Source organism: Notechis scutatus, chromosome 1 (assembly GCF_049901735.1).
Source record: "Notechis scutatus isolate UNSWTSFEM ecotype Mainland chromosome 1, rNotScu1.2, whole genome shotgun sequence".
NCBI lineage: Eukaryota > Metazoa > Chordata > Lepidosauria > Squamata > Elapidae > Notechis > Notechis scutatus.
The window spans coordinates 93,900,568-93,926,546 of NC_142009.1; the positions used below are offsets into that span (position 1 = coordinate 93,900,568).

Sequence of the window (25,979 nt, forward strand, 5' to 3'; positions counted from 1 at the left end):
TTTTGCTAAGTGTTTAGCTAGGTTTTGTAGTGGTGCTCCTCTGGAGCTGACTATGGGTCTGAGAGGCATAGGTCGTTGGACGTTGAGGTAGCGGTTGGTATGTGTTTTCTTCTGGTATATGGTGTGTCCTAGTGTGCCATCTGTTTTTTTGTAGATTAGTTACATCTAGGAATGGTACTAAAATACGCACTAAAAGCCTCCAATACAGGAAACACAATGTTGCCAGCCAATCAAGACAAAAAAAAGCTACAAAACAGACAGAAGATATTAGAAACACCAATCAAGCAGAACACAGCAAACTCCAAGACCAATAAACACAGACCAAGACTTTCAACCATTCAGAATGATGAAAAAACCATTCTGGCACAGCATAGGCTAGCACCAAATTTAAAACAGAAATGGCTGTGAAAGCCTGACTCACAAACGAACACAATACAGAAGCCTGGTGATGGCAGATGAGATTCTGCCGAAATGTTGCTACAACTTTAAAAGCACAACTACAATGACGTGGGAAAATACCCGAACAAAGCTGAATACCATACATGTAAGTACCCGCGAAAACTTAAGAAAACATATATATACATACATACACATACACATACATACACACACATATATACATACATACACATACATACATACATACATACATACATACATACATATTGCTCAAAAAATAAAGGAAACACTTAAACAACACACAATAACTCCAAGTCAATCACACTTCTGTGAAATCAAACTGTCCACTTAGGTAGCAACACTGATTGACAATCAATTTCACATGCTGTTGTGGCAAATGGAATAGACAACAGGTGGAAAGCATAGGCAGTTAACAAGACATCCCCAATAAAGGAGTGGTTCTGCAGGTGGTGATCACAGACCACTTCTCAGTTCCTATGCTTTCTGGCTGATGGTTTGGTTACTTTTGAATGCTGGCAGTGCTTTCACTCTAGTGGTAGCATGAGACAAAATCTACAACCCACACAAGTGGCTCAGGTAGTGCAGCTCATCCAGGATGGCACATCAATGTGAGCTGTGGCAAGAAGGTTTACTGTGTCAGTGTAGTGTCCAGAGCATGGAGGCGCTACCAGGAGACAGGCCAGTACATCAGGAGACGTGGAGGAGGCCGTAGGAGGGCAACAACCCAGCATCAGGACCGCTACCCCCGCCTTTGTGCAAGGAGGGACAGGAGGAACACTGCCAGAGTCCTGCCAAATGTCCTCCAGCGGGCCACAAATGTGCATGTGGCTACTCAGACGGTCAGAAACATACTCCATGAGGGTGGTATGAGGGCCCGACGTCCACAGGTGGGGGTTGTGCTTACAGCCCAACACTGTGCAGGACATTTGGCATTTGCCAGAGAACACCAAGATTGGCAAATTCACCACTGGCACCCTGTGCTCTTCACAGATGAAAGCAGGTTCACACTGAGCACATGTGACAGACGTGACAGGGTCTGGAGATGCCACGGAGAACGTTCTGCTGCCTGCAACATCCTCCAGCATGACCGATTTGGCAGTGGGTCAGTAATGGTGTGGGATGGCATTTCTTTAGGGGGCCGCACAGCCCTCCATGTGCTCGCCAGAGGTAGCCTGACTGCCATTAGGTACTGAGATGAGATCCTCTGACCCCTTGTGAGACCATATGCTGGTGCTGTTGGCCCTGGGTTCCTCCTTATGCAAGACAATGCTAGACCTCATGTGGGTGGAGTGTGTCAGCAGTTCCTGCAAGACGAAGGCATTGATGCTATGGACTGGCCCGCCCATTCCCCAGACCTGAATCCAATTGAGCACATCTGGGACATCATGTCTCGCTCCATCCACCAATGCCACGTTGCACCACAGACTGTCCAGGAGTTTGGGGATGCTTTAGTCCAGGTGTGGGAGGAGATCCCTCAGGAGACCATCCGCCACCTCATCAGGTGCATGCCCAGGCGTTGTAGGGAGGTCATACAGGCACATGGAGGCCACACACACTACGGAGCCTCATTTTGACTTGTTTTAAGGACATTACGTCAAAGTTGGATCAGCCTGTAGTGTTTTTTTCCACTTTAATTTTGAGTGTAACTCCAAATCCAGACCTCCATAGGTTGCTAAATTTGATTTCCATTGATAATTTTTGATGGGTGTGTTCTGCAAGGTCTAATAAATATAATTTTCTATGGTGTTAAACATTAATTGTAACGGCATTGTTGCTAATGTAATCTGTTGGCCTTTCTGATAAACAAGTTCATCAGGTACTTCTAACATTTGAAATGTATAGAAATGGGCTGAACTGATATCAGGGCAAGAACTCTAGTTGGGCGTGATAACTTCTAACTATTATCATTATTCATATCCATTAATATTTATTTATTTATTTATTTATTTGATTTGCCAATTGTTTACAAGATAATAAGTATAAATGTATACATAGTTGTGAATACATGAAATGGGTACATATAAGAAAAATAAAAGAATAAGAGAAACAATAGGACAGGGACGGTAGGCACGTTGGTGCGCTTTATGCACGCCCCTACAGACCTCTTAGGAAAGGGGTGAGGTCAATAGTAGACAGTCTAAGGTTAAAGTTTTTGGGGTTTGGGGAAGAAACTACAGAGTCGGGTAGAGTATTCCAGACATTGACCACTCTATTGCTGAAGTCGTATTTCCTGCAATCAAGTTTGGTGCGGTTTACTTTGAGTTTGTATCTATTGTGTGCTCTTGTGTTGTTATGGTTGAAGCTGAAGTATTCATTGACAGGTAGGACATTGCAATGTATGATTTTATATACCATGCTTAAGTCAGACCGAAGATGGCGTAATTCAAGGTTTTCAAGTTCTAGAATTTCAAGTCTGGTGGCATAAGGTATTCTACAACGAGTAGAGGAGTGGAGAACTCTTCTTGTGAAATATTTCTGGACTTTCTCAATTGTGCTAATATCAGATAAGTAGTGTGGGTTCCAGACTGATGAACTGTATTCGAGTATTGGTCTAGCAAATGTTTTGTATGCTCTGGTTAGTAGTGTGATATTACCAGAGAAAAAGCTACGTAGGATTAGGTTAACAACTCTTAATGCCTTTTTGGCTATGTAGTTGCAGTGGGCTCTAGCACTTAGATCATTAGAGGTGAGTATTCCAAGGTCCTTTACAGAGCTTGAGTCATCAACAAGATCTTGACTATTCAGCTTGTATTTTATTTTCTGATTTTTTTGCCAATATGTAAGACAGAGCATTTATTTGTTGAGATTTGAAGTTGCCATTTGTTTGACCACTCTGATACATAGTCAAGATCTTTTTGTAGGGTAGCAGTATTGTCTGTGGTATTGAACAGCTTTACATCATCAGCGAAGAGAACGCAATTGCTCTTAATATGATCACAGAGGTCGTTTATGTAGAGTATGAAGAGAGTTGGTCCTAGAACACTGCCTTGGGGAACACCACTATTGACAGGTACTGGATTTGATAGTACGCTCCCGATTTTGACCATTTGTTGTCTGTTTGACAGGAATGCTTCTATCCAGTTATTCAGTTGTCCAGAGATACCATAGGATTTTATTTTTAGGAGTAGTTTGTCGTGTACCACTGAATCAAAGGCTTTACAGAAGTCTATGTAGATTGCATCTATTGCTTTGCCCTGGTCGAGCTGTGTCGTCCATATGTTTTTGCAGTGTAAGAGTTGCAGATTACAGGATAGTTTTTTTCTGAAACCAAATTGTTTATTGGAGAGTAGGTTATTTGTCTCTAAGTGAAGGATGATGGATTGGTTAATAATTGATTCCATGACTTTACAGGTGACGCAGCATAAGGAGATTGGCCTGTAATTTTCAACTAGGCTTGGGTCTCCTTTTGAAGATGGGGATGACTGTGGCTTGTGACCATAGGTTAGGCAAGGAGCTGGTTCTGAAAGATTTTTCAAAGATTATGCTTAGAGGTTTGGCTATGGCAGTGGATAGCTTTCTTAAGAAGTAGGCACATATTCCATCCGGTCCAATAGATAGAGATGGTTTTAGGTTGCGTAGTGCTTTTTCAACATTGTCTTCTGTGAAATCGATATGTATTAGATCATTGTTGTTATCTGTGGTACGGCTAGGAAATACTGGGCATGATCCATTGCTGTTTACAAATACTGAGCCGAAGAATGTGTTAAAGATGTTGGCTTTAATGTGTGTCATCGTTGCAGTCTTTACCATCAGGTCCTATCAAGGGAGGGATGGACCTTGAGTCTTTTAGTTTGTTGTTTACAAAATTGTAAAAAGCACGGGTGGAATTGGTGCTTAGAAGGTTTTCCTCTTGTTTAATGTGATAATTGGTGCATTCGGTCTTTATCTGGTGGCATAAATTTTTGTATCGGTTTTTGAAATTGGCAACGTGACCAGATTTGTTTTTCCGCCAGAGTGATCTCTTTTTGGATTGAAGTTTCCTTAATATGCCAGTCATTCCTGCTACTTTAATATATATGGTATACAGGGTGCTACCTTCTGTCCTGACACATTAATCCTGCTCATAACTGTTATTTTAAATGATTTATATTCTTGTTTATAAGAAAAATGCATGATAAATACCATTTGTGTGTAAGCCTGTGTCAGGCATGGTTAGATATTAACATGGAAAGGCTATTTCCCCTTCTTTATCTGAATTTAGGACTGTAGACTCAGGGCAAGGACTAGTATCTTTTAATGTATAAAATAGTTGTATAGATTAGTTATTATAATAATTTTATATTCTATGCTTTTCTAATTACAGATTCAGTTCCTAAGAAAGATTCATTTTTGAAGCTTATTGTTCTACCGAAAGTTGCAATCCTTTGTCTAAATATATTTGGACTAAGTTCATGTATTGCCTTTCTAGATCCTACAATGTCATTATTTGTCTTGGAAAAAGTAGGTACAAAAAAATTCTTTTAGATCCATCTTATTCATTCTGAAATAATCTGTTAAGCTTTATAGATTTGATAAATGATTTCTAAATCATGGGTGTGTAACAAATATTAGCAGTTTGTTTTAACCTTTCTAATAGTTGCTACATTTCTAGATGTCTCTTCCTACATTGTAATTCTAACTAGCTGTCCCAAAGGGTCATATGGGCTCCAAAATATAAATAAGTTCATGCCTCAGAAATTATAATGTTTAAACTGGGGTGTCAAACGCAAAGCCCACGGGCCGGCTGGCCCACAGGGTGCTTAGATCTGGCCCATGGGGCTGCAAAGGGAACAGCTAAGGACCAGCCCACAGTGCCTCTGCCAGCAAAAATGGAGCTCAGGAAGGCTGCATGTGCCCCCCCTTGAGCTCCAAGAGAGGCCGTCGCAGCCAAAAACGGAGCTTGGGGGCCCATTTTTGCTGGCAGAGTGCTCAGGCCACCACAGGCACCCCAACACAAGTGACATCAAGCTGGCCACTCCCACCCTGGCAGACCCCTGCCTCCCCCCCCCCCAAGGTCAAACACAGCCCTGATGCGGCCCTCAATGAAATCGAGTTCGACACCTCTGCTTTAAAACAACATAAGGAGAACATTACTAACATGAAATACATTGAATGTGATTTATCTTCAGCCACATGGCCAATGCAGGTAGTCCTTGACTTCAAAATACAATTGAGATCCAAATTTCCATTGCTAAGTGTTCCATTATTAAGTGACTCAAGCCTAATTTTACGACATTTCTTGCCACGGTTGTTAAGTGAATGACTGCAGCTGTTAAGTTAGTAACACAATTATTTAGTGCATCTGGTTTCTCCATAGACTTTGCTCATCAGAAGGAAACAAAAGGCAGTCAGGTGACCTGGGGTCACTGCAGCCGTCATAAATATGAATCAGTTGCCAAGCACCTGAATTTTGGTCACATGATTGTGGGGATGCCGCAATCGTCATGTGGAAAATGGTCATAAGTGTGAAAAAGTCATTAAAAAAGCCACTTTTTTCAATCCCGTTGTAACTTTGAACAGTTACTAAATAAACTGTTGTCAGTCGAGGACTACCTGTATTGAATTCAGAGGTGGTATTCAGCAGGTTCTGACCAGTTCTGGAGAACCGGTAGTGGAAATTTTGAGTAGTTCGGAGAACCTACAAAAACCACCTCTGACTGGAGATTTTACAGTATCCTTGCCTTGCCATGCCCACCAAGCCATGCCCACAGAACTGGTAGTAAAAACAATTGAATCCCGCCACTGATTGAATTAATATTGCATTCTGTTTTTATGCCCTAACAAGAATATTGATTTTCTTTCTATAGTTTAAATTGCCAGTGGGATATGTGGGATTGGTCTTTCTGGCCCTAGCGCTCCCTTATGCCTTATCTTCACCACTTCTTGGTTTTCTAAGCGATAAAAAGCCGGTGAGTACAAGATCTTACCCCATCCTTAGTTCAATTTTTTAAACTTCTTTGGATTTGCCAGTTGTGATTATCCAGTATTGGTGTTTAAGTTTGACATGCTTCAGAAGCCAAATAATAGAAATCCTTGTGTTGACATTGGATCTTACCAAATCCCATAGATCAACTATGAAGACGTGCTTCTGCCTAATGTGTTTCCTCAGCCAAGAAGTGGTAAGAAATAATCATATAATATATTTGTAATTTGTGGAAGAACTGTAGAGCTGGTTTGACAAAGCCATCCAAACAAAGAGTCCCAACTCTGATGTGATAGATGTGATGAAACTTTTGTTTTTGTTCATAGCAAAAAGATTGCCAATAGCACAGCTCTTGGTAACTTGGAAAGCCATTGCCAACGATGGCACATGGACCCATGTTCATAGCCACACGTTTTACATTTTACCAGCCAGGAGGACTCCTATCTGAGAACAGACAAGTTGAATCCTAATGTTTGGAAGAACCAGTTTGCTGGTGAGACACTTTCATTGGGAGAAAGAGAAGCTGTTTTCCCTAGTCACCCCTTTCTCTTGAAAAAGTAACCTCTTTCAGCGGATTGGTTACCTCTTCTCAAAGAACATGAAGATGAATGCTAGGTTCTGGTTGAGCTGAATACATGAAATGATCTAATGTGAGATTTCTCTGTTATTTCACTTTATTCCCTATTGCTTGAATTAATGCATTCAGTTTATTCAAACGTGATATTTTGATGAGAATCAAGTTCTTTGTCTATCTCTTGCAGAGTTTAAGGAAATGGCTGCTAATCGTTGGAGCTTTTCTGACCACATTATGCTATTTTTTCTTAGGGCCAGCTCCCATCTTGCATATTGAAAGGTGAGTTATACTTCGCTAACTTCTCCACTGACAATTTTCCTGGTCTGAAGTTTTCCTGTTCATCGAGTCAATAAAGAAAGGGCTGTGTATTAACTAGTAATATCAATTTTTTCTACCCCAATAAATGAACTCTGCTGCCTAGCATTACTATTTTTTTTTGATGTTTTCTTCAGCCTGTGGAGAGAATAATAGCTGTTCTATCCTTACCTGTGAATGGGAAGGCTTAGAGACATTGAACTTCCAGATCAGCAATTCTGCTATTATCTCATTTTATTCCACTTTTTATTTGGAAAGAAAATAGTGGTGTTTCTGGGAATGCCTGAGGAATATAGGCAGTCCTTGACTTACAACAGTTCATTTGGTGACCATTCAAAGTTACAATGGCACTGATAAAAGTGACCTAGGGCCATTTTTCACACTTATGACTGTTGTAGCATCTCCATAGTTACATGATCAAAATTCAGACGCTTCCTATTTATGATGGCTGCAGTGTCCCGGGGTCATGGGATCACCTTTTGTGACCTTCTGACAAGCAAAGTCAATGGGGAAGGCGGATTCACTTAACAACCATGTTGCTAACTTAACAAATGCAATGATTCACTTAACAACTGTGGCAAGAAAGATTGTAAAATGGGGCAAGTGTTTCAATTGGATTCAGTTGTGATGATAAATTGAGGACTACCTGTATGAAGGGAATTAGAAAATTGCATGCTTTTCCATTTAAGCCAGCAGGTATCAGGGCTCTAACAGATGATTAGAGAGGATTAATCCCATCAGCTCATCATGAGGCAACTCGCCTTGGGACAAAAGTTACATTAATATCAAAGAAACCATTGAATAGAATCATTAAAGAAAGAATGCCAAAAGAGGAACAAAATGACAAAATGATGCTTTATGTTAAATTGAATTTTTGAATTGTCCATGGTGAGTTATCACATGGCAAGTTGGCTGCAAGTGAGTTGGCCAGGGGCAAATTGGCATTTTCCCTTCCCTTCCCTTCTCTTCCTACTATTTGTGGAAGTGGAGTGAAACTCTCATCTCAGATAACATGAAAAATAATGAAAAGATGCACCAGTGACTTTGTTCAAAAAAAGCCCAAGACTAAGAAATGTAGCTCAGAAAAAGAAAAAAAATGCCTGCTCTAAGTTTTGAATCAGTGAATTTCTGTATGTCTGCCAGAACTATGCTATTGAGAGACTATTTTTATTAGTAGCTGCGTCAGACATTGTTGAGCCAAATCTGGAAAAAATCCAAGAAATGGTTATTTTATTTATTTAAAGGTTGGTTGTTGTATCTGCGTACATGTGTATTTTGATATTTTAATGTATATATAGATTTAGCTTAATTTAGTTAAATATATGCTTATAGTACAGGGGTGGGATTCAAATTTTTTAACAACTGGTTCTGTGGGCGTGGCTTAGTTGGTGGGCGTGGCTTGGTCATGTTTCTGGGTGGATGCGGCTTGGTGGTCATGTGATTGGCTGGGCGTGGCCAACTCAATATCACTCACATCGAGGCATGCATCTCCTCGCCTGACCTCTCATGACTGTGGGGATGCTGCAACAGTCGTAAGTGTGAAAAATGGTCGTAAGTCACTTTTTTCAGTGTCACTGTAACTTTGAATGGTCACTCCACACAAGCAAAGTACCAGCAAAGAAGGGGGAAAAAACTCCAGAGAGGTTCCTGAGACAGGAAGTCTAGTCCTGCCAAGAATGTAATAAGGGTTAAAGGAGAGGCAGTTTCTGTAAGCAACACCAGAATGTTTCCTTCCTGCCTTCCTTACAGGATTAGGCCAGTAATTTCTTCTAACAACCATTTCCCCGAACTGCTTAGAATGTTAAGAACCAGTTCTAGTGAATAGGTGCGAACTGGTAGAATCCCACCCCTGTATGAGTACATACAATTGTCAATTATTTTCCAGGCATGAAACATTGGGAGGGCCCATCAGTAAGGGAATTGCTTAGTGGAGGGCTTCTGTAGCTGGCAATCTTAATTGAAACCTTAATTGGCAGATCTTCACTGAAGTGACCCAGAGTTTAGGCAGAATATTTTTAAAATGATTTAGAGTCCTGATAGCACCAGCATGAAACCTGAGTGGTTTAACATAGCAGTCCTGACTAACGGAAAGGAGCATGTGTAGTGTTATTGCAGCCAGTGAGAATGACACTTAAGAGATAAAAGAAGGGGGGGGCTCTAAATCTCTAAAGCAGGGGTGTCAAGCTTGATTTCATTGAGGGCTACATCAGGGTTGTGTTTGACCTCGGGTGGGACAGGACATGGGTGCATGGCCGGGTGTGTGTGCCCAGCTCAATGTCACTTGTGTCAGGGGCACCTGAGGTGGCCTGAGCGTTCTGCCAGCAAAAAACGGGCTCCCGAGCCCCATTTTCAGTTGTGACGGCCTCCTGCAACCCTCTGCCAGTGAAACCGGAGCTTGGGAGGGCCACAGGCAGCCCTCGCGAGCTCCGTTTTTGCTACCAAAGGCACCACGGGCTGGTCCTTTGCTGTTTCCAGGGCAGCCCCGCAGGCTGGATCTAAGCACCCCACGGGCCAGATGCCGCCCCTGGGCCTTGACACCCCTGCTCTAAGGTCACTGTGAATTGGGTGGCCTTTTAAATATAAATGACAGATGGCAAAGAGATACCATGAATTACAGCTGAAATGAAGCGTTGTGTCTGTGCTTGTGATTTTGCAGTCAGCTTTGGCTTTTCATTCTGATGATGGTCCTGAACGGTTTTGCTCTTTCAATGATTGGTATCCCAATATACCCTGAAGCAATCAATAGTGCATAGTAAGTGATCTTCTCTTCATATTTATATTATTCTTTATCCTCAAAGACCAGAATAATTAACTACAGTTGTATGCCCTCTCCCACCCCTCCACCCCCTTGCCCCCACTGCTTCCATTCAGTCATGCCTGACTTGGGTACTGCTTGGACAAGTCCTTGCAGTTTTCTTGGCAAGTTTTTTTTAAAAGTGGTTTGTCGTTGTCTCTTTCCTAGGGCTGAGAGAAAGTGACTAGCCCAAGCCCACCTGGCTCTGTGCCTTCAGATTGGGACTAGAACTCCTGGTCTCGAGCGTGATGCCTTAACAACTACATCAGATTGTTAGGATTGCTTTAAAGCAGAGGTCCCCAAACTTGGCGACTTTAAGACTTGTGGACTTCAACTCCCAGAATTCTGGGAGTTGAAGTCCACAAGTCTTAAAGTTGCCAAGTTTGGAGACCTCTGCTTTAAAGACAGAGGTACTTATTAAATCAAATTATGGTTTGGCATTGTCTCTGTTTAGAACCTTTTCTTTTCTCTCTCTCCCCCTGCCCTGGATAATGACCTGCCTTACTTATCAAAGGTACATCCATGGCTTCCAAGACAACATCATGCTGCTCAGGAATAATGTATGGAAATGTCTGCATGCCATGGTCCATGGACCAACGTGTTGTACATACTTGGTTAATCCCTATTTATTCAATAAACTGGAATAAACATCCCAATCCATGGCCACATGTGCTCTGTCTCTCTTTCTTGCCTCGGTGACCCCCATTTATGACAGCTGAAACCTAATGGCAGTTTCCTTATGTTTGAATTGATAAACGCATGAAGAAAAGAAATGTAAGAAAAGCCCCATCAATCTAAACAAAGCATACCCCCATTTTCACAAACTGCCATCCCATATATCTGAAAAAAATCTTTGACTATCCTTAAGAAGATTAAGTTTGTCCCTTGGCCAAACCCAGAAATAATAATCATTGAGCCAACACAGTTCTAGACTGCATAAACAGAGGGATAGAATCAAGATCACATGAAGTTGTAATGCCTACTTTATAATGCCTTGGTAAGGCCACACTTGGAATACTGCATCCAAGTTTGGTTGCCACAATATAAAAAAGATGTTGAGACTCTAGAAAGAATGTAGAGAAGAGTAACAAAGATGATTAGGGGACTGGAGGCTAAAGCATATAAAGAACGGTTGCTGGAATTGGGTATGTCTAGTTAATTGAAGAGAAGGACTAGGGGTGATATGATAGCAGTGTTCCAACATTTCAGGGGCTGCCACAAAGAAGAGGGAGTCAAGTTATTCTCCAAAGCACCTGAGGGTAGGAGAGGAAGCAATAGGTGGAAACTAATCAAGGAGAGAAGCAACCTAAAACTAAGGAGAAATTTCCTGACAGTTAGAACAATTAATCAGTGGAACCACTTGCCTCCAGAAGTTGTGAATTCTTCAACACTGGAAGTTTTTAAGAAGAGATTGAAAAGTATTTTGTCTGAAATGGTATAGGGTTTCCTGCCTGAGCAGGAGGTTGGACTAGACGACCTCCAAGGTCCCTCCCAACTCTGTTATTCTATTCTAAGCAAACCATTGGCAGAGTTCAATGTGTGAACCAAATCACTGAAAAGATTTTAAATGCTGAATATATTGTTTTGAGGAGAGACAACCGTTGATATTTTTCTTTTCTACATTTAAAGACAAACTGTTCTGTTACAGATGTTGCTGGTTTGGGACTATATAATTATTTTTGGTGATGATTGCCTTCTAAAATGTTTTGTAGTTATAAATGCAAATATTGTCCTTGGAAATAACTCTGGATTTCTGCCTTGACTTCTACAGTGAGAATGGATTTGAGGAAGGATTAAACTTGCTTGGATTGGTGTCTGGACTCTTCGGTGCATTATGGGCACTTGGGTATGTAACCACTCATAAAATACCTATACAATTCATGATCAGAAATACAACTGCTGACTAAACATTATATAGACTAAACAGCATCATCAAGTACAGAAAAAATTCTTAAGAGTTTGGGAGAAATACATACAAGCCAATAACCCTTCAGGAAATAGGATGGTAGCATCCATGGAGGAGCGCCAACCAGTGGTGGTGATGGGGTTTTCACACTGATAAATGCAGCACCCCAATCAAGCCCTACCCTTAATCTGCCTGAACCATGATAGTGCTACAATCACTGCATTATCAGGATGCTATATTGGTGCTTCATGAACAGTAGAATGTATAGTCAGCCTTCATTTATTAAAACATGATATTTGAGGTTTACAAAATGGCGCAGACACGGGAAAGAAAAAAAAATTGCTTCAAGTATGACGCTATTTTTGTTGGCTGCTAGCCTGTGATGTTTGTTCAGCCATATTATATGCAATCTTTGGCATAACAATCAGGGATATGAACGAGAGACAACTCAGAAACATTGCGCCTTAAATGTTCACAACATATGCTCTCTCCCAATATCTACATATATCATCCATAAATGTTGAGTAACTCATGCAGGACCTTGCCAGAAGTATAGAAGGTTGAACTGCACAAAGACACCAAAGCACTATACAGAGTAATTTTGGATCTAAGGGGCAGCTGATTTTCTCTGATCTATAGATCACAACCGTGGTCATTTTGCTCTCTTTTGGATCTCATTGTATTATTAAGCCGGCCCTACTTTTTGCACAGAAAGCTGGTTAATAGGCATAGCTAAAGAACAGATAGCAATCATAGTGTTTCCTTCAGAAGTCAGTGTCTTCTATGTGATAGGAAGAAAATAAATACTAATTGAAAGTTTTCTGATTATTGATTTGGGATTCATTGTCCTAATGCAACAAATAAAATGAACCTTTTTCCTTTTGAAAATAAATATAACATTTAAAATCAAACTAATATACAGTAAGCGCTTATTAATGCTAGCTGCAATTATTAAGGTTAATAGTTGAATGCCATTTTCATTCCCAATTTTAAAAAAAAGAATAAAATTATGTGAACAGATAAAGAAGACTTTTAAAACAAATGTTTAGAAAGTCATATGTACTGAACATATTTTGCAGCTGCCAAAAATTTCTTCCTTCTAGAAACAGACATCAAGATTGATTCATTCAAATCATGAGCACATCTCAAAGCTTATATTTCTTAATTGCCTAGAAGGATTGGGATTTATTTGTTTATTTGGTTTTTACTCCACCTTTATTACTGTATAAGCAACTCAAGGCAGCAAACATCTGTAATATTTTTTTCATCCTCTTATCTGTGAGGTGGGTTGGACTGTGAGACAGAGTGACTGGACCTTAAGTCCCCCAGCCAATTTTCAGCTTTGAGACAGGACTAAAATTCACAGTCTCCGGGTTTTTAGGCCAGCATTTTAAAATCCTATGCCAAATTGGCATATATGGAAGAGTACATAATGGCTCTTAAGGCTGGGTTCACAAATCCAGCCCCTCTCTGTCTTTTCTTAAAGCACAGATATCTTTTCCCAGGCTTCTATATGATACTGAGATTTAGCCGCCTTAAAAGTTGCATGTAATTATTTGTTTCGTTAAAACAGCAGCACAATCTTTGTCTCAGGAAGCCTCAACAAAGATGTGCTGTCATGAATAAGAGAAGGATTCTGCATAGGCAGGTGGGGGCGGGGAGGGTGACCAGACTTTAGGATCTCCAGGATCTAATTCCAAGCAAAAACTCCCAGAAAGAAAATCAAATAATGAAGTAAGAGGGATGGGAAGGAAGACAAACACAAACACCAAGTAGGACAGTTACAGGAACTGAGCATGGCTAGTCTGGTGAAGAGAAGGACCAAGGGAGACAGGATAGCAGTCTTCCAATATTTGAGGGGCTGCCACAGGGAGAAGGGGCTCAGGCTACTTTCCAAGGTACTTGAAGGACAGACAAGGAATAATGGATGGAAACTGAACAAGGAGAGATTCAACATGGAAATAAGGAGAAACATTCTGACAGTGACAACAATCAACCAATGAAACAACTTGCCCTCAGAAGTTGTGGGAACGCCATCACTGGAGGCTTTTAAGAGGAGTTTGGACTGCCATTTGTCAGAAATGGTGTAGGGTCTCTTGCTTGGGTGGGGGGATTGGACTAGATGACCTACAAGGTCCCAATTCTGTTAATCTGTTAATCATGTAATCAGGTTCAAAGGACTTCTTCCAAACCATTTTTAAAGCATGCAGCAATTTAATAGCTTGATATGTACCTAAATTATTTACTGTTAGGCAACAGAGACTGATAGAATTCTGATATATCCTACAGGATTTCCCATTATGGTTAATTGTTGCTGAAGTTCAGAGAGTTCTAGTAAATATTGCACTTTATGTCTCATTCATTTCTAATCAGTGTATTAAAGAATCTATGTCCAGCAATGGTTAATGAGAAAGAACCAAAGATAATAAGGAAGGAAAGAAGGAGAGTGCCCAGTAAAGAACCAGAGATAGGATGTTAAAAGTGCATTTGGAAATATAGTTTATAAAGTTAGCGCATGCTACAGAATCATGATTTATCAATCAGAAACAATATGCTGACCAATATATGCTTGTTTTTTCTACCAGTTGGAGAAGCTTCAGGAATCAGGGGAAAGGGAAAAAAGAAAACCAGAGGAAAAGGTTTAGAGTTCTTTCTTTCTTTCCTTCTAAGGCTGATTGTGTTCCAGCCTGGATGGTGGCTATCAAGTTATAGATTAACACCTGGCCGGCCTGGGCCAGGGCTGAGGCACTGGGGGCTGATCCTTCGTTGTCTCAAGGGCAGCCCTGCGGGCCAGATCTAGTCACATTGTGGGCTGGATGCAGCCCACGGGCCTTGAGTTTGACACCCCTGGAATAGAGGATCAGGTGTGTTACCACCATAATTAAAATAGAGATTTGAAATTTGGACAGAGAATTTTTTTTTCTATCCAATGCATTGTTCTCCAAAAAATTCTCTTATTGATCAGAACACATAGGTTTCAAATAGACTTTAGGTCTGGCTTTTACGATTTTAAGCTTAATATTATGCATCGGAAACATTTCTCTCGATGAGTCCATTGGTGGGTTATTTTATTGCAACATTTGAAGCAATTGGTTTTCGGTTACTCCATATGGATTACTGTATGTTTAATTAGGAAGAGGGGTTATCTTCAGCAAGGATTCCTTCTGTTAGCCCGGATTCTATTTTATACCTGCAACCTTGCTATTAATGGGATTTATGTTTCCATAATACTGTATTAAATGTATTGCAATACTTTGTCAGCTGTTCTAATTGTGGAAAATGTATATATGAAGTTGGAAGTTTTGGTCTGTTGTTTCCAATAAATCAGAGTCTGACACCATAGTTCAGAGTTGTCTATTTCTGCTTTATTGGAGAGCAATATACCTATAGTCTGTATCAATAATAATTAAGAGTTTTCTTCCTGAAGAATTCCTGAAGCTATTCTTGCTAGTGGGAAAAATCAAGTAGGATCAGATGGATCAAGCCCACCTAAACTGCTTATATGTGAACAATGGAGCAAAAAGATCACTACAACACGTGATAAATCAGGAATCCATATTAAAAAGCTGCCACCTGTGGAGTCACACATCTCACGCACCCTTTCCTGATCTGTGCCACACCCCCATGTACCCTTCCTGATTCCCGTGCTGTACCCCACGCTACTCTGACCCACACAGTACCTCTTGCACACCTTGCACGTTTCTATGAAACTGCTACACCCCCTCGCCAACCCATGCTATCCATTCATACTGGGGATGATGCATGTCACTGCATGACAGTGTGTAAGAGGGCCACACGGGTCAGAGGGATGAGTGGGGTGTGAGTGGGTGTGCAAGAATCACCAAGAGGGCCAGGAGACGGCCTGAGTTATGGTGGCACAGTGATTAGAATGCAGTACTGCAGGCTAACTCTGCCGACTGCCAGCAGTTCAGTCCTGACCAGCTCAAGATTGATTCAACCTTCCATCCTTCCGAGGTCGGTAAAATAATGATGCAGATTGTTGGGGGCAATACGCTGACTCTGAAAACCACTTAAAGCACTGCAAACTGGTGTATAAGTCTAAATGCTATTGCTATGAGGATGCAAGTGGGTGCACAAGAGACACCCAGTGAAGGCTGCAGGGTGGGCACAAGAAGTGCAGCGCAGGTTGGGGAGGGTGTAAGTGTGTGTGTAAGGGTATGAAGAAGGTGCAGCGAGTGTGTGAGTGGGGTGAGTTAAGTAAGGAAATATATATGAAATGATAACCCAACTGATCATGGGTTGCCTAGTCTTTATAGATGGGAAAGAAAGTAGTTTTTGTTATATTTCTCTAGAAAAATAGCATGTGGCTTGACAGTTGCTTCTGTGGGGCGGGGTGGATAAAATTTGGCTTCAGAAAGTATCTCTTAATGCCAATTACATGTGGTTATTTTGGATATTGAGATTGATATACACAGTGTACTAAAAGTCAATTACAATGTGTTCTGTTATTTTTCTTTAAAGAACATGTTACAGTAATTTAAAACATTCAAACTATCAATTGAGTAAGGAATTGTTTAGAAATAACTGGCAACTAATTCAGACATTTAATGTAACGTATACAATTAAAAAGTCTGTGAGGCCTGTTTGGTACATCTTGTGTATTTGTTTTGTACTTTGTAGTAGAACTAGGAACTTGGCCAGGAGGGGGTCTCTTGGGAATCCTAAATAATCTACAACCACACCTACCATCTTTCTCAAGTATGAGGCAGGGGATGGAATTCTCAAGGGAAACAAAATTAGGAATCTATTTCTGTGGAATCTTGACTAATGGTTTTGGGGAGAAGCAAGGACTTTAAAGAAATAGATCTCATCTGACTGAGCCTAGGAATTCAGGTATCCCCAGAAATTTGGAATAAGCAAATTATAGTTGCCAGAAAAGGTGCAGTTACTCATGTCAGATTTTTTTTTTTTCAATGTGGTTTTTACTCAATTTGGATTAGCTATATATGCATTCCTGATCTATCTCTTGGTCTGTTCAGGCTGTTTACAAGTTAATGATGGCTACCTTTGGTATGTACTATATCAGCCTCACATAAATGTTGCATCTCAAGTATTTTGCTATCTTTATTAGGATAAAAGCATTTGTTCTTTTTCACTCCAGGATAGCACTAGCAATAGCAATAGCAGTTAGATATACTGCATATACCGCTTCATAGTGCTTTACAACCATCTCTAAGTGGTTTAACAGAGCCAGCGTATTGCCCCCAACAATCTGCGTCCTCATTTTAACTATCTCAGAAGGATAGAAGGCTGAGTCAACCTTGAGTCAGTCAGAATCGAACTCCTAGCAGTGAGTTGATTTAGCATGCAATACTGCATTCTAACCACTGCACCACCACGGCTCCTAATGGAATTTGAATGGAGTTTGTCCTTAGCAGCCTTGAGTCTGAAACTACTTGGGCCTGGTAACCCTGGTTCAAAAGGCAAAACTAGAGCCATTTGTTTAAAAGCTTATTTCTGGGGAAGGTTCAGAGGTCTGGGGTTCAAAAGAGGGCAGCAGAACAGATGGTGGCAGAATAGCTACCTACCCAAGTGGATTTCCCCTGTGGAACAGCCATGGATATTCCATGGCAGAAGGGCTGTGAGCGTGGAATTCCCAAAAGACGGCTTGTGTGGATGTTGATTACCTCAATGTATTCTTCCCTGCTACATATTTATTTCCTGTTCTTATATATTTTTAGATTTATGATAAATTGGGTATGTATGGTTTTGTTTGTTTGTTTGTAGGTCTTTTGTAGGCCCCACTTTAGGTGGCTTCCTAAATGAGAAACTGGGTTTTGAATGGTCTGCAGCCATCCAAGGAGGATTCACATTGTTAAGTGTATGTACACTAACATGATTTATTCATTATTTTATTACATTGAAATATGAAATGTCACAAATATACTAATAGTTGCTTTCTCTGAAGGGATTAGCATCTGCAATTTATTATACCTATGAAGCCATACAAAGAAAGAGGTACAGTAAAAATTTTGTTCTTTTTCTTAAAATTTCATGAAAGGAGTAGAATACTTTGTTATTGATTCTCATTAAGACCACAAAAAAATTAATGCCAATTTTTGTTAGTTCTTCTATGTTTTTCATGAATTAATTGGCTGGGTTTTCCTTTTAACAGATATCAGCCGTTCAAATAGCATTGTGAACAACATGCCAAGTGGCCCCTTTATTTCAATATTTGCTTTTTAATAACACATTAAATAAAACCAAACTAATCACAGAAAAATAACTGCATTGTTTAAATATTCACCTTGAAGGTGTTTGCATATTATAATCCCTATCATATAGTTGCAAATTACTGTTGCATATTCACTGCTGGTCAGTGGTGGGATTCAAGTGTTTTAACAACCAGTTCTGTGGGCATGGCTTAGTTAGTGGGTGTGGCTTGGTGCTCATGTTATTGGCTGGGTGTGGCCAACTCAATATCATTCACATCAAGGCACGCATCTCCTCGCCTGACCTCTCATAACTGTGGGGATGCTGCAACAGTCATAAGTGTGAAAAATGGTCATAAGTCACTTTTTTCAGTGCCATCGTAACTTTGAATGGTCACTCCACACAAGCAAAGTACCAGCAAAGAAGGGGAAAAAGACTCCAGAGAAGTTCCTGAGACAATAAGTCTAGTCCTGCCAAGAATGTAATAAGGATTAACAGAGAGGCAGTTTCTGTAAGCAACACCAGAATGTTTCCTTGCTGCCTTCCTTACAGGATTAGGCCAGTAATTTCTTCTAACAACCAGTTCTCCGAACTGCTTAGAATGTTAACAACCAGTTCTAGCGAATAGGTGCGTTGGTGCCTACAAGCAAAAATGTAGCTATTTAACTATTAAGTAATGGCTTGTTTTAGTTATATTTCTTAAATCTCTCATTCCAGAAAAGTTTAAATCCACATTTGGATTTAAATGGTCAAATATAGAGTACCTATTTTCATTTGATTTACGTAACTGTCATTTTTACTTGATTCTAGGCAATTTAACAATAAAAGGTGCAAAATACATGAAATAAAAAAATAAAATGAAATAGCTAGCAGCCAGGCATTATCCAACCAACCATCCACAGAGCCAGGAGAAAGGCTGTATCCCATGCCCAGAGAGGTCTAGGACAACTCGGCACAGCCAACTCATCATGGCCAACTTGCCACAGCCAACTTACTGTGGAACAACTTGCCACAGGACAATATCGAAGAAATGGTGGAATAGAATCATTAAAGAAAGGATGCAAAAGGAAAGACAGAAAAAGTGATTGACAAAAAGTAAAATATTTATTCTTATTATTTTGAATACTTGTAGCGTTGAATTGTCTGCAGCAAGTTACCTAATGGTGAGTTGGCCTCGGCGAGTTGTCCTATGATGAGTTGGCTATGGTGAGTTAGCCAGAGAGAATTGGCAGTGATAAGTTGCCTGTGGCGAGTTGGCTGTACCAAATATCCCATTCCATGACCAGAGACCTAGGCATAGGATTTACAAAAAGCCAACAGGGATGGGGCCAATCTAATTTCAGGGGTGATGATATTCCAAAGGGTGGATGTCATGGCAGAAAAGACTGTCCTTCTGGTCCCTGCTATCCAACACTGCTTATGATATGGTGCCCAGAGCACGCCTCTTCTACCAAATCTAATAAGATGGATAGATAGCATTGGAGAGAGACATAAGTAGCTCAGTCCCAAGCCATGAAAGGCTTTAAAGCCACTGAGAAGTTAAGAACAGCAAAGATGGATGCATCACTCCTGCCAGAGGTCATCCAATGGACGTACCCACCCCCATCTTACTATCACCAGAGGTCATCTAGCTGTGTGATCAATGCTATTTCATTAACTATCCAGGCCTGAATCCTGATTGAAAGGGTCTGAAGAATCCACTTCTTCCAGAGTCCTCTGAAGTTGCCACATAACCACCTTCTCTACAGCAGTGCTCCTTTCTGGGATTCCCATGTGAATCAGACCAAAAAAATAAATAAAATTGTAGGTACCTGTGAGTGGGCTCTGTAAAGCAATGTCATTGTTTTTGCAGCCAGTTCCCACAGTGTAATACAATTTATTTATTGGTTTATGCAAAATAAATATGCCCAATTATGAGAAAAGTGTGCATTTATTGCCTCTTTGTCTTTGTAGTGTCCAATATGCTGAGAACATTTTTTTTTCTTTTCATTTTGCATAGGTCCCTTCCTGGAATTCACCTTGGTTCAAAGCAAGAGAGGACTCTTTTATTGTATGAAGCTTCATGAGATGTTTTTTTCTCATTGCCAGTTTAAATCTAACTTCATTTGCAATTTAAGAACATAATGTGCAACAGACCAAGCAAATGTCATGAAATGTAGTTCTTCCCAAAAAAATAACCCTTCACAATCTTTGGATTATAATTAGTTATATAATTATAATTAGCATTAGTCTCTAATTAAATAATAACGTGCCATTTTATTATTAGAAATGCCACTCCAAATTTAGCCTTTTACCCCCAATTCTATGGTGGTCTTCTGAAAAAGTTGCACTGAAAAAGACTGTCCAAGAGATTTACAGGATAAAAGTGTTTTGTACAAAAGGTGATTTTTCTTTAATACAGAGACACGCACAAAGAATGCAAACTAATAAAGTATTATTTCAAATAATCCCACATTGGTTTGGTCAGTTTACTGAACCTTGATATGGAACCGCATTCTGTACATGCTTTTGTATCTTTTCCTTTTTTAAACACTTTCTGAAAGTCAATATCAAGCCAGAAGAAACAGAACACATACATACCAAAGCTCATAAAGTTGAAGAACTCAATGTACATTTAAAGCTTAGACTTCCAAGAGTGCAGCAAAAATGTTTGACATGAAGCGCATATTTAAATCACAGCCTTTGGCTTGCAAAATCCTGCAACTTCTGTGTGTCAGGGACATGGAGCACATTTTGCTCATTTGAAGAGGGGTGTTGTAAATGGTCTTGCAAGTCAGAGGCATGTGCAGTACTGTGGATGCTTAAAGCCCCTTCCTCCATCACGATGTCCCGTTCACAGTCATTAATTAAGGGGGAGTTATAGCGTGAAACGCAATGAACTAATCTACTCCAGTATCCATTAACTGAAGGATGTTTGAGAAGACAAAAGCAGTAAAGGCAAGCTTTGTTTTAAAGTGAAATGCTTGTGATTGAGTGTGTGTATGTTATCTATTAGATATCCTGTTGTTATTCTTAGTGCTCATCCTGCGCCACTTAACTGGAAAATTAATTTCATCAAGTGAGCAAACAAGTTTCAGTTCAGGGTGGGGAAAGAAATGTGATACTCATTTTAAAGAGTGCTAACTTAAAAAAGAGGGTGCCATGGCTTAGTGGTTAAAAGCACTGAGCTGGTCACAGGAAAAGCTGACAGCCCAAGTTTGGCACCGGAGTGCCGGGCAATGGGGTGAACTTCTGTTACTTACCCCCAGCTCCTGCAAACCTAGCAGTTCAAAAGCATGCAAATGCAAGTAAATAAATAGGTACCACTTCGGTGGGAAGGTAACAGCATTTTGTGTGCCTTGGTGTATGGTCATCTGGCCAGATGATCATGGAAGGAAAAGAGGAAAATATTTTTTTTGGCAATGGAAATAATTAGAAGAAACAGCGGTGCGTAATATTTATTGCATTGCTTTGTGGTTTGCCGGCAGCAAGTGCAGACGGCTGAGGTCTCTGACAGCAAGGACATGGATGAGGGGCTTGCGCGTGGTGCAGGGATGGGACCAGGACTTTCAGAGAGTGGGGTGCTGCTTTCGGAGTCTGGCAGCAGTGATGCAGAGGACCCCAATGAGCCTGTGCCCAGTGCACGCGCATGAAGGGCTGCTTGAAGGAAAGAGCAGCTGCAGCAGCACAGGTGACTCAGGAGTAAGGCTGCAAGGTGATGGTCCTTCCCATAAGGGATAAAAGCCAGCCCTCAGGGGTTGGGTTCTTTGCAGGAAGCAAAGAAGTTCTTTCAACTCCAAGTTCTTGTGGAAGACCTGTCTATTCTGATTTGTTTTCAGAGACTTTTGGTTTTGGATATTTCCCTGCAATTAATCTTGTGTTCTTGGCAGCCTTTCACAACCTTGAAAGGGCTTGCTGTTATCTGGGACAATTAGTTTTAATGACTCTTTGCTGTGAATGAACAGAATTCACAGAGACGCATTAAAAAGGTTTGCTTTTATATCTACTTTGTGTTTATTTGATTTGAACAAGGCTTGGGTCAGAACGCATTGAGTTACCCGCATGGATTGTCCCATGGCAAGTTGTCTCGTGGTGAGTTGGCCACAGTGAGTTGTCCCGTGGTGAGATAGCCTCTACGGATTGACCGCAGTAAGTTGTCCCATTCCGCAAAAAGAAAGCTCTCAGAAATTAGTAGTATCTTTATGGAACTCTCAGAACAAATATTTTGCCCAGCTGTGCTTTCATAGCCTTTATAATCAACATTCTGGTATGGATAAGCCTACCTTAAAATTTATTATTGATTTAGAAATTAGTTTTCAGATCTATCCAGGAAGCAAACATTTTTGAAGAGTTACCACCAACCCAAGTTAGGACATAATTGCTAGGAAATAAATCTAGTGCCTTTGATTGTCTAAGCCGTAAAGTGAAGTCTGGATTGCTGATGGCTGCATATTTTAAGCTACTTCAGTCAGGAATGATTTTAGTTTGGTTTTGGGACAGATGAAGTATTTTAATTCTTTGGCTGAGTTTGCCTTGTTGTGTGTAATGTGTAGAATATAGAGAAGCCGTTCTTTCTTACATTTAGTCAACCAAACTTCTCTTTTGGATTTATAATGTTAATTTTGCCATTGCTTTGTATTCCCCAAGTTGTATTCCCCAATCTGGATATTGTCAGAAAAGAATCTCTTCTCCAAAGTAGGGCTAAATTTTCCTCATCAGCAGTTATCTCCATAAATATTCAATTCTGTATTTATTGAAGAATAGGTAAGAACAGCTAATTAGCTAAGATCAGCTAAGATTAGACAATACTAAGGTTTTTGCACTTTGTAAAATATTGTTGTGCATTGCTACTGAACTTTATATTGATGCATCTTATTGTTATATTTGCAAATACAATATATTTGTGATTAACTTTTCATTGATAACATGGTCAAAAGTGGTCTAGATCAGGCATTCCAAAGTGTGGCTGGTTGAGAAATTCTGGAAGCTGAAGTTACACGTCTTAAAGTTACCAAGATTGGGAACCCTTGGTCTAGAACAATACAAGTGTTTTATTGATCCATAATTGACCAATTGACCTATGATGTCTCATAAGCAGCTGCATATTAAATTGGAGAATATTGAGGAAGTGGGGTGTGACGCTAGTCCGCCTTCTTGTGGTGCACCCTGGATAGCATGGTAATGTGAACCAAATGACTAGCAACAATTGGCAACCAGACTACATTGAAGAATTGGCAGTTAATGACAGTTGGCAGTCAGACATTTTTGTAGAACTCCTGGCTCTCTAAATACATGGCAATGGATCAACAGCTTTTGAATGCCCGTCTTGTCTCTGCCCCTCAGTGTGATTGTGGTGCTCTTCAACAGGATATCCATCCCATTGTGTCCAGGTGTCTATTAAGAGCTTGCACCCAATGTCTGATTTTTTTTAACATGGACCACCCTGTCCTTGGGTGGCTGGGTGGACTGGACATTGACATTTGAACCACTATAAGTCCATGTATTTGCCATACGCTAAATAAATAATTGAGGGGAGCATCTCAGGGCTTCTTTTCAGGACCTTGTGCCATTTAACATTTTTACTAATGAACTGGATAAAAGGATTCAGGAGTTGATTATCAAATTTGCAAGTGACATAAAATTAGGAGAAGTAACTAGCTTAAAAAAGAAAAGATTAAAAAAAAAACACCTCTGGATGGGCTTGAATAACGGGCCAGAACAAACAGGATGATAGTTAAGAGAGAGAAATGTCAAGTCTACATCAGGGGAGGGGAAAAAAAGATTAAAGGATGGGAGGATTAGTAGAAATTATTTTTTAAAAAGATCTGGATGTCCTGTCTGCTAAAAAGACAAATACTATTTTAAGTGTATTAACAGGGGTATAAAGGCCAGATTGCATAATGTAACTTCCACACTTTACCCTGACTTGTTCAAATATATCCCCTTGGAAAACTCTGCCAATTTTGGACACTGCAGTCCAAAATCATACTGACAAACTACTCCGAAGAAGAGCTATTAAGACAACTGCAACTGCAAACCAATTCCTGTGAGGAACAATTAGCTGGATGGTTTCAGCTTACAGAGAAGACTTGAGGGGAAATGTGATAATTGTATTCACATTGTCATACAGAAGAGGCAATTGACTTGTTCTCTAGAACAGGGATCTCCAACCTTGGCAACTTTAAGACTTGTGAACTTCAACTTCTGGAATTCCTCAGCCAGCTCTAGCACATGGAGGAGCAGAATCAAAACCAGTGGGCTATATGCCCACTCTCTTACCCAATCTAAGGCTAGATACCAGGCATTGACACACAACTAGTGTATTTGGCCAGGAACTAAAAATCTGATCTTGGGGTTACTCAACCTGTACATCAGAGGGTTTCTTTGAGTCCATTTTGTTAATGTTTCTCAAAGAGCATTGTGCTAATGTAGTACTATCACTTAAAACATTGCCTACTGGTTCGCAACAAAAAGTAATAAATATTGTAGGAAATAACAATTTTGTTTATTTGTATATGTTCTGCAACAACAGTGCAGGTAGAGTGACAGCTCTAGATTGCTGTGCTGCCATGAATTGTGATAAATGACATTTTGGCTGAGTCCTCTCTACTGAAATGAGTATTTTCTCTTTGAAAACAATTTCTTTAATCAAATCTACAGCTATTCTGAGATACTTGAGTGTCCTTGTTTAGCATTTTGATTCATCTAGCAGTCATTCATAGTTATAATAATGATGAAAAGTGATTCTTTCTCACAGTTAGCTGAAAGATTTAAAATGGATAAAAAGACTTATGGAGCAAAGTAAGACAGAATTTGAAATACAATTGTATTAATTTTGAAAATGTATAAACCTTTGTTGAAATTTGAAATTTTGAAATTTTGTTTATAACATAAAGATGGCTCAGTGGGAAAATATGTGGTTAAAAGAATTGAAATGCACATTGTGTTATGATTCAAAGGTAATTTTTATAAAAGAATGTATTGTTGGTGTGGGACACTAAAGAAATTATCTAGATTCTCTAGAATGTATAAAGGCACTTCAAAAGTATGTTGGAAATGTGAACATCCTGATGGGACATTTTCATGCTTTGTCAACATATAAAAAAGCTAAACAGTTTTGGATTCAAATATATACTTTGATTCAAAGGATATTAAAGATCAATATTCAATTGAAGATTTAATGGAAAGATTCAACATTCTTCGTTATGGAGGACTGGTTGGTGAGTTTGACACATTTTGTTGGAAAGGGTAAATTGGCTTCTTTGAAAAAAGAAAAGACATTACCTACATTTATTGGAGGTTAGCAAACTTGCATTTGAGACCCAAGTGCTCCAATGGGGTGGGGTGAACTCCCATCCTTCGCTTCAGCTCCTGATGGGGACATGAAAGTAGTCCCCAATTGGGCTTCCCCCGGGACAATGGTGATGTCACCAGTTAATCCTTTCAATCCAGAAGCACTTCAATGCTTTCGACATGAGTATGACGTGATCTACCTTTATTGATGACTGGAGCTTCTTACGGACTTTTTGCATTAAAAAAAATGTGATTTATGGCTTTGATTATTAAAAGGCTAGATTATAGAAAGAAGAAGAATGTGTTGTAATTTTAAAGAATTTAAGAAATATTTGTATTTATAACTTTTATATAACTTAGCAAAGAACCTTTTTGAAAGCATTCAGTGTGTGGGTATATGCATTTCTGAGAGCGAGAATCTTAGAATGTCAGCAAGTATCTGTAAAGCTGGTTCTGTAGCCTTAACCGAAAAAGACTTTATTGATAGGAAATGCCCTGCCTAAAGAGACAAACAAAGCCTACCAGAAAATGTACCAGAAAGGGAGCTGCGATCAGGAGGTCATCAGATGTTGAAAACTGCTGGATCCTGGAAGCATGAGCACTTCGCAACTAACGTCATCAG

At 40.0% G+C, this 25,979-nt stretch overlaps 1 protein-coding gene across 3 annotated transcripts in view; it reads left to right on the forward strand.

The window, feature by feature from the left end:
• The window catches only part of SLC18B1 (solute carrier family 18 member B1), a 44,389-nt gene extending 23,857 nt beyond the window's left edge, over positions 1-20,532 (forward strand). For 2 of the 3 annotated variants that reach the window (XM_087971495.1, XM_026666123.2), the window contains exons 7-14: positions 4,724-4,860; positions 6,207-6,308; positions 7,084-7,175; positions 9,868-9,963; positions 11,777-11,851; positions 17,660-17,753; positions 17,841-17,890; positions 20,085-20,532. In XM_087971495.1, coding sequence (XP_087827621.1) covers positions 4,724-4,860; positions 6,207-6,308; positions 7,084-7,175; positions 9,868-9,963; positions 11,777-11,851; positions 17,660-17,753; positions 17,841-17,890; positions 20,085-20,151 — 713 coding nt within the window. In that variant the 3' untranslated portion in view covers positions 20,152-20,532. The remainder of the gene's footprint in view (positions 1-4,723; positions 4,861-6,206; positions 6,309-7,083; positions 7,176-9,867; positions 9,964-11,776; positions 11,852-17,659; positions 17,754-17,840; positions 17,891-20,084) is intronic. The other variant, XM_087971481.1, reaches the window with a different exon arrangement.
• Positions 20,533-25,979: the final 5,447 nt, after the last annotated feature.